Source organism: Littorina saxatilis, linkage group LG12 (genome assembly GCF_037325665.1).
Source record: "Littorina saxatilis isolate snail1 linkage group LG12, US_GU_Lsax_2.0, whole genome shotgun sequence".
NCBI classification, from domain to species: domain Eukaryota; kingdom Metazoa; phylum Mollusca; class Gastropoda; order Littorinimorpha; family Littorinidae; genus Littorina; species Littorina saxatilis.
In genome coordinates, this window is record NC_090256.1 from 72,987,051 (window position 1) to 72,995,831 (window position 8,781).

General features: G+C 42.1%; 1 protein-coding gene across 1 annotated transcript; it reads right to left on the reverse strand.

Annotated features, from left to right (window-relative positions):
• Positions 1 to 6: 6 nt before the first annotated feature.
• LOC138983351 (bursicon-like) lies at positions 7 to 5,365 on the reverse strand. Its single transcript, XM_070356748.1, has 2 exons — positions 5,017 to 5,365; positions 7 to 487 (listed from the first exon to the last, which is right to left on the reverse strand). The coding sequence occupies exons 1-2, from the start codon at positions 5,331 to 5,333 to the stop codon at positions 307 to 309; spliced, it is 498 nt and encodes a 165-aa protein (XP_070212849.1). The 5' UTR covers positions 5,334 to 5,365; the 3' UTR covers positions 7 to 306.
• Between the last annotated feature and the right edge of the window lie 3,416 nt (positions 5,366 to 8,781).

Here is an 8,781-nt window from a genome sequence, read left to right on the forward strand (position 1 = left end):
GTGATTGGTCCCTTCAATGTTTGGCAGAGGTTTTGCGGAATTCGTCTGTTGACACCAGTGTCAACATGCAAAATTAGGTGGGATTTTTAAATGGAAACAAAATCTCCCTCTCCCAGATAGGACCCAGGCAGTTTATATTGAGGTAAATAGCCAAGAGAAAGTATGATCTCATTCCGCGGGACAAAATCTAGAAGAAAAAAAATCGAAAAAACTAGAAAATATCTGTGATGAATGAATCCTTCCAAGAACGCGTGTTTTAACATTAAAGTTAAGTTGCAACGAGTCAGCCACAGCGAGGACGTCAGCCTATGTCAAGAGGGAGGATTTCCGCAGCAGATCTCTGAGTGTCTGGACGTCGGCCGACTCCACGGACGCCAAGCAGGGCCGACAGTGGCAGCCCAGCGCGAATTTGACCAGAGATCGAAGGCCGAAGTTTTGGCAAGTCATCCTGACGATTCGAAACCCAAAGCCCGTGGGACTACAGCAACTGAAAGAGATGAAAAGAGAGGGATGCATGACATACAAGGTGTATGGTTACAGTAAGAGTAGTCAGTTTTGTTAACGGTGCATGGTTGGTCATCGTCGTCGCTGTCGTCATCTCTGTCTGTCTGTCTGTCTCGCTCTTTCTCTCTCCCCTCTCTCTCTCTGTCTCTCTGTCTCTCTCTCCCCCCCCTCTCTCTCCCCTCTCTCTCTCCCCCCTCCCTCTCTCTCTCTCTCTCGCTCTGTCTCCTTCTCCCTCTCTCTCTCTCTCGCTCTGTCCCCCCCTCTCTCTCTCTCTCTCTCTCTCTCTCTCTCTCTCTCTTTCGCTCGCTCTTTGTCTCTCTTTGTCTCTCCCCCCCCCTGTCTCTCTCCGTCTCTCACCCCCACCCTCTCCCTCTCTTCCACCCTTCTCCACACCACATCCGCTTTCCCCTCGCTCCTGTTCGCTTTTCTTCCCTTTTTACATTTAGTCAAGTTTTGACTAAATGTTTTAACGTAGAGGGTGGAATCGAGACGAGGGTTGTGGTGTGTGTGTGTGTGTGTGTGTGTGTGTGTCTGTCTGTCTGTCTGTGTGTACTGTGTGTGTAGAGCGATTCAGACCAAACTACTGGACCGATCTTTATGAAATTTGACATGAGAGTTCCTGGGAATGATATCCCCGGATATTTTTTTCTTTTTTTCGATAAATACCTTTGATGACGTCATATCCGGCTTTTTGTAAAAGTTGAGGCGGCACTGTCACACCCTCATTTTTCAATCAAATTGATTGAAATTTTGGCCAAGCAATCTTCGACGAAGGCCGGACTTCGGTATTGTATTTCAGCTTGGTGGCTTAAAAATTAATTAATGACTTTGGTCATTAAAAATCTGAAAATTGTAAAAAAAAATAATTTTAAAACGATCCAAATTTACGTTCATCTTATTCTTCATCATTTTCTGATTCCAAAAACATATAAATATGTTATATTCGGATTAAAAACAAGCTCTGAAAATTAAAAATATAAAAATTATTATTAAAATTAAATTTCCGAAATCGATTTAAAAACAATTTCATCTTATTCCTTGTGGGTTCCTGATTCCAAAAACATATAGATGTGATATGTTTGGATTAAAACACGCTCAGAAAGTTAAGAAGAATAGAGATAAAGAAAAGCGTGCTATCTTTCTCAGCGCAACTACTACCCCGCTCTTCTTGTCAATTTCACTGCCTGTGCATCGAGCGGTGGACTGACGATGCTACGAGTATACGCTCTTGCTGTAAAAATGCAGTGAGTTCAGTTTCATCCTGTTAGTTCGACAGCTTGACTAAATGTTGTAATTTCGCCTTACGCGACTTGTTTGTTTTAAGACAGCAGGTCTTTTTTCCCCCTGGTGTAATGACTGTTGAAGATTGCTCGTGCTGGGGCCATTTTTCCAATTAATGGGATCTGTTTGTTTTCAGACGGTGTTCTGGCTCCACACGTGTAAAAATCAAAGCCGATGGGATGCATTCAGATGTTGGAGATTGCATCGGATGTAAATTTCAAATTACTCCTCGTTTTGCAAAGGGAGGCAAAGAATCACCAGCCTTATCACCCTGGCTGCTTGGCATGAAATGGACTCCTGTCGGCTGTTTTTCTTCTTCTGCACAACCTTAGATCTCAAGCAAGTCGTGAAATTATTATGCACCAGTGGTTGTGGTTAAAAATTTTTTTTTTTTTTTTGGGGGGGGGGGTATGTTTTTTAAGCTTTGTGTGGAAATTCTGAACCCCAGACGCATCCTGCGTTATAAAGTAAGGATTCCTTAAAGTAGGCCTATTCGTGGTCATTAAAATAACTGACATACTCTGGTCATTCACTTTGGTTCTATTTTGGCTGTATTTTTTTCAAAATTAAAACTGTTATCTGTGTATAATGTACATGTGAAAGACTGAGGAGCCTTTTCTGTTGTAGGTTATAATCAAAGCCAAACTCGATACTTGAAATGGAACCGTGACTTCACGCGTAGTCTGATTTCTGTGTACTTGTAATGCTCCTAAACGGTGAGATCCAAAAGTAAACACAATGCAACAACAACCACAGTTTAAAAATACAAAACAAAACAAGAAGAAGAAGAAGAAGAAGAAGAAGAAGAAGAAGAAGAAGAAGAAGAAGAAGAAGAAGAAGAAGAAGAAGAAGAAGAAGAACAACAACAACAACAACAACAACAACAACAACAACAACAACAACAACAACAGACGACGAAAAAGGCTCCCACTATGCGAGCAAAACAACACATTCAACAAAAACAATCAGAAAAACAACAACTGAGGGATCTGCGTCTGGCTTTGATTGGTTCACCGTTGCCTTAGTTTTGGTGAGACTTGCACTGAAATAAGATGGCTTTGAAGTGTTTATACTCTCCTTGACTCTCTCTCCACCCCTACGACTGTCTCCCTGTGACGCTAGTTAGCAGCGAATGTCAAGTAAAGTAGACTTGTGTCCGTGTTCAACAATGTTCACAACCGGTGCAGATCCTTATTTGGTAAATCCTGAGATGGTTCAGCCTTTATTGCCTCATTAATCTAAACTAATAAGCAATCACTTTTTGGCCGAGATTTCTAAAGGACAGATTTGCAAAGCTCAACGCCAGGGAGAAAAAAAGGATCTTTGAGGGAAGTCTGTGTGTGTGTGTGTGTGTGTGTGTGTGTGTGTGTGTGTGTGTGTGTGTGTGTGTGGTGTCTGTGTGTGTGTGTGCGTGCGTGTGTGTGTGTCTGCGTCTGTTTGTGTCTGCCCGTGTCTTTCTGTGTTTGTTTGCGCGCATGTGCGTTTGTGCATGTGTACGTGTGTGTGTGTGTGTGTGTGTGGTTGTGTGTGTGTGTATGTGTGAATTTCTCAAGAAGAGACTGGCCGAGATACAATGAAACGGCAAGTGTGTCAATGGCTTGACCTTGTTGTAATGAGTTTTTCATACCCAAATACCGACTCTTCGTGCGTGCTGTACACTTGTAAATTTACCCCTCCCTACGCACGTACTTTGATAATACTCAACTTGGGGGTTCAAAATCCGGGGATGCTGTTGCAAGTAACAATAGTTTGTGGAACGTCAAGTTTTGACTAAATATTTTAACGTAGAGGGGGGAATCGAGACGAGGGTCGTGGTGTATGTGCGTGTGTGTGTGTGTGTGTGTGTGTGTGTGTGTGTGTGTAGAGCGATTCAGACTAAACTACTGGACCGATCTTTATGAAATTTGACATGAGAGTTCCTGGGTATGAAATCCCCGAACGTTTTTTTCATTTTTTTGATAAATGTCTTTGATGACGTCATATCCGGCTTTTCGTGAAAGTTGAGGCGGCACTGTCACGCCCTCATTTTTCAACCAAATTGGTTGAAATTTTGGTCAAGTAATCTTCGACAAAGCCCGGACTTCGGTATTGCATTTCAGCTTGGTGGCTTAAAAATTAATTAATGACTTTGGTCATTAAAAATCTGAAAATTGTAAAAAAAAATAAAAATTTATAAAACGATCCAAATTTACGTTTATCTTATTCTCCATCATTTGCTGATTCCAAAAACATATAAATATGTTATATTCGGATTAAAAACAAGCTCTGAAAATTAAATATATAAAAATTATTATCAAAATTAAATTTTCCAAATCAATTTAAAAACACTTTTATCTTATTCCTTGTCGGTTCCTGATTCCAAAAACATATAGATATGATATGTTTGGATTAAAAACACGCTCAGAAAGTTAAAACGAAGAGAGGTACAGAAAAGCGTGCTATCCTTCTCAGCGCAACGAATACCCCGCTCTTCTTGTCAATTCCACTGGCACTGCCTTTGCCACGGGCGGTGGAGTGACGATGCTGCGAGTATACGGTCTTGCTGCGTTGCGTTGCGTTCAGTTTCATTCTGTGAGTTCGACAGCTACTTGACTAAATGTTGTATTTTCGCCTTACGCGACTTGTTTTTCTTGTAACTAAAGCAACTCTGTCGGGAAAAGCGATACTTTTGACTTGGAAAAGTCATTCCCCAAACCCTATCTCATGTTCTAATGGCATACCTAAATGAGCGCTTCTGTGGAGATAACGCGAGACAACTCCTGTGTTACCATTGTCTTTTTACCGTATAAAATGCACGACTTACACACGAACTGTTACCAAAGCGACATGCTATTTGGGACCAATGCACGTTTTTTCCCTTTCTCGTGTGGTCTTGCCGCGAGTTTCCGCCTGTTACCAGCCGAAAGAAAGAAGGGGCATAACCTCACCAGAACCGCCCATTAGTTACTATTGATCAAGAGGGTTACTATTGGACTCCCACTTTGCTTACTCTTTTGTTCAACATCACTGCCACTGCATTGACATGAACTAAATATCTTTAATGACTAAATGACTAAATTACTTTAATCGTAGAAAACAGGGTATGAAAAGGGCGGGAGTCTTAAATTGGGGGGGGGGGGGGGGGGGGGGGGGGGATTCAAAAGGGGGGTTCCGCTGTACACTGATGAGAAAAAACCCTCCTGCTCTGACTCTCTGGTTAAACTGACCAGCACACTGCAGAACTAGACTGACCTGCATGACCTGAGCAGGTTGGTGGTGTTCCTGACATCCACCCGCGTGTAGGACGAGCAGCCTCCCCGACACCCGTAACTCACCACCGTCCTGGGGTCGCACCGGTCGGCGAATCTGGGAGGGGGTCGAATCGTGATCAGCACCGGGTTGACCTGACACTTCTCGGTCAGCGACGTTCTGGCGCCGATCTGGGGGTATTGGGAGGATTGTCGGGAGGGACGGTAGCGCTCTTCGGGCTCCTCCTCCTCAAACATGGAGGGTTCCGTCATCATCTGCCGTTTGTTGTAGTAGAGAAACGGGGACACGAACGTTGCCATGGTGATCAGTAGCAGCAGCGCTTGACTGGCCAGGAGCCCTGTGAGCAGACACACAAACCGGTCATTAAAACTCAAATTAAGTGTTTTGAATTAAATCTGCATTTTGATGAGACGCCCTTTGGTTCTAATGATGACATTTTCAACTAATTCTATTGGTATTGTCATCAGACGAACTCAATCTTTCGGTCCAAAAACTGACCACCATCTCTGACCTGGCCAGGCGTGTACATGGGATAAGAACATCTCTCCGCTTGGTCACATACCAAAAACGAACAGCCTCGGTGGCCGCTGTGCGCGGTGGGATATTTGACGAATTAAATTCGTAAATTTTAAGAACTTAATTCATCAAATAATTCCAGCTGACCACAGCAAGCAGTCAGGGTGTTGATTGTTGGTACCTGATTAAATAGAGAGATGGAGTTATTCCATGTAAAGCCTTGCCAGATCTGAGAAGGAGCGTGACCATCCGTGTGGACTAAGTGTGACGTGTGCAGAGGTTTACACAAACAACGGAAACAACGCCTCTAACCCGCAAAGACGCGGTCAATTCATTGCAAATATTAGTAACACAAACAGCAATTCGGATAAGAAGAAAACTCTAGAGTAGCCTCGCTTTGGAATCTTTGTAATTGTTAATATTAATGTTAATGTTTATGTTAATATAAATTTAAATGTGGATGTAAATTGTAAAAGGTCGGAGGCTGTCTGAATAAGTAATCAATATATAAGAAATGCCAGAAAGTAAGAGAATAGGTATTTCAAACGGGTTTCAAAGAAATTTAAAAAATATACTTTGCTTTGTGTTCAAAAACTATTTTCTTTGATGACGATTCAGGGTTATGAAGCATATTTGTGTGAACAAAACAACAAACCAAAAACAAAACAAAGAGAAGCATATATCTCAGGAAAGGGTGAGTGGGGGACAGGGGGGGGGGGGGGCTCTCGGAACATATACAAAAAATCTTGAACCATATTTGGAGTATCTTTAACTACTTCCTCATGTCCTTATATAGCTTGAGCGCAAAGCTTCAGCAGTAAATAATACTACGTTGCAATCGCAAACGGACGACGGAATTGAGCAAAAAGTTTCGAATGGTTTATACAACACAATAACTAAGCCTACTGGAGTGTCCTTTACGTGTTTTATCCATAAGCAGATCAGTCAGTTTGCTCACACAAACTCGCCTCAGGAAAAAAAAGCTTGCATATGATAGGGCAATACAGACAGACACACACACACACACACACACACGGACGCACGCACGCAATAACACAAACACACACACACACACACACACACACACACACACACACACACACACACACACACACACACACACACACACACACACACACACACACACACACACACATACACGTATAGGTAATCCAATGCACACAAACAGAATGAAATTCCATCCCCACATGAACAAAAAAGAAAGAATATTCTCCCATCAAATCCCCAAAAGCCCGTTACGCAAACTGCAAAAAACATCAAACGCCTTCTGCATTAGCCAAACGAGTTCCTGAGGAGTCTTGGACAACCAAAGATTCATTCAAAATCACAACTGGGACTAAAATCGCCCCCTTGCATATTTCTTGCACACTCCCGTCTCATCCGCACCGTCCTCCGTAAAAAGCAACGTCCACGCTGCTGAAGAGGCACTCGAAACTATTCACATTTCTCGCGAGGACTGATCGTATTTTACGAGTGTTTCACGGTTGTGTTGATGTTGTTTTGTTGGTGGTTTCTTTAGGGGTGTGTGTGTGTGTGTGTGTGTGTGTGTGTGTGTGTGTGTGTGTGTGTGTGTGTGTGTGTGTGTGTGTGTGTGTGTGTGACTTGAGGCGAGGAAGCTTTGAGTGTATACTGCTAGATTTAGTGAATTTATTTTTAAACTTATGCTGTCCAGTGTTGTTTTTAAATCAATGTTGTTGATCAGTTTGACTAAATGATGCGTGTGTTGGTGTATATGGCTGGATTGAAATGTTTCTTAACTGCAATGTCATCACAAATTCCCAACCTTGGGCAATTAAAGATTCTGTATTCTGTATTCTGTACTCTGGGGTAATTTTTGCGCGTTCACTTGTACTGAAAGCAAACGAGTGTAGAAGGACTGAATTATAAAGCATAATTATATATTTTGGAGTAGCCTCCTTGTAATTGGTTTTTAATCAATCAGAAATCATCACTTCAAACAAAGCTATCAAAGGCATTGAGAAAATAACAACAACAGAATGAAACAAGTCGCGTGAAGCGATATCAAAACATTTAGTCAATACGTCAGGTTGAAACTAAAAGATCAACATTAAAACCAGCCATCACCAAGACTAACTGTAGTAAGTCTTGGCTAGCAGAGAACGAAAACGGGTCACGCTCAGCTCCGCGAAGCATGTGAACGCAGTACCTATTTTCTTAAATGGTGAGCACATTTTTTAGAGTAAACATGTCATACCTTATATTTTTATATTCAGAATTTGATGATTTGATGCAATCAATTTTTAAAATCTGTTTGCAAAAAAATTGATTTAATGACAACTATAATGAGCAAACTCATTAAATAATTTGTAAGCCTCCGAGCTGAAATACAATACCAAAGTCCGGGCTTCGTCGAAGATTACTTGACCACAATTTCAACCAATTTGGTTAAAAAAAATGAGAGCGTGACAGTGCCGCCTCAACTTTTACAAAAGGCCGGATATGACGTCATCAAAGACATTGAAAAAAAATGAAAAAAACACCGTCTGGGGATATTATACCCTGGAACTCTCATGTGAAGTTTCATGACGATTAGTCCAGTAGTTTTCTCTAAATCACGTTATACATACACACATACACACATACACATCCACGACCCTCGTCTCGATTCCCCGTCTATGTTAAAACATTTAGTCAAAACTTGACTAAATGTAAAAAAAGAAAATGATCGTGAAATAAAGATACACGCAGCATACACAACTTAGTAGTTACTTTCTGAACTTTTGTCCCGATAGAGAAAAAGAAAGGTGCCTCGGCTGCAATGAAAGAGCGATATGAACCTTGCCCGGGTGAAACTTTCATGCCAACACGAACCTTATCCACACACTGTTGGAATCACCGGAGAAGGGGAGTAACTGCATTAACGTGGGTTGGCTAGAGCTAACCAATCAGTAAGCGCAATAGGTAAAGTCTGCACAAAATCTTCGCCAAGTCACGGCCGAGTCGAGCAATGCTCAACTGAGTTTTAGAGTCGCTGCTAAATCTGGTCTAAATCGTATCTAAATCGCTGGGGCCGTTCACATGGCCTGGCAGACTTTTTGCCGACTTGGCCTCGACGACTCGGGTGCGATTTTTAAACGACAAAAGTTTTGGAAAGGTTGGTTGAAAGTCTGCCATGTGAACGGCCCTTTAGTCTCTCGGCAAGACCAATGTCACTCGAAGCGGACTCTCACAAGCGGGCATAATCCCGGA

Bases quoted from the DNA above. Each gene is read 5' to 3' on its own strand.
- LOC138983351 (XM_070356748.1), bottom strand. From the start codon at position 5,333: ATGGCAACGTTCGTGTCCCCGTTTCTCTACTACAACAAACGGCAGATG. The intron at 488-5,016 runs GTCAGTCTAGTT...CATCTCTTTCAG, and splicing joins AACCTGCTCAGGTCATGCAG to TTGCTGTAGTCCCACGGGCT.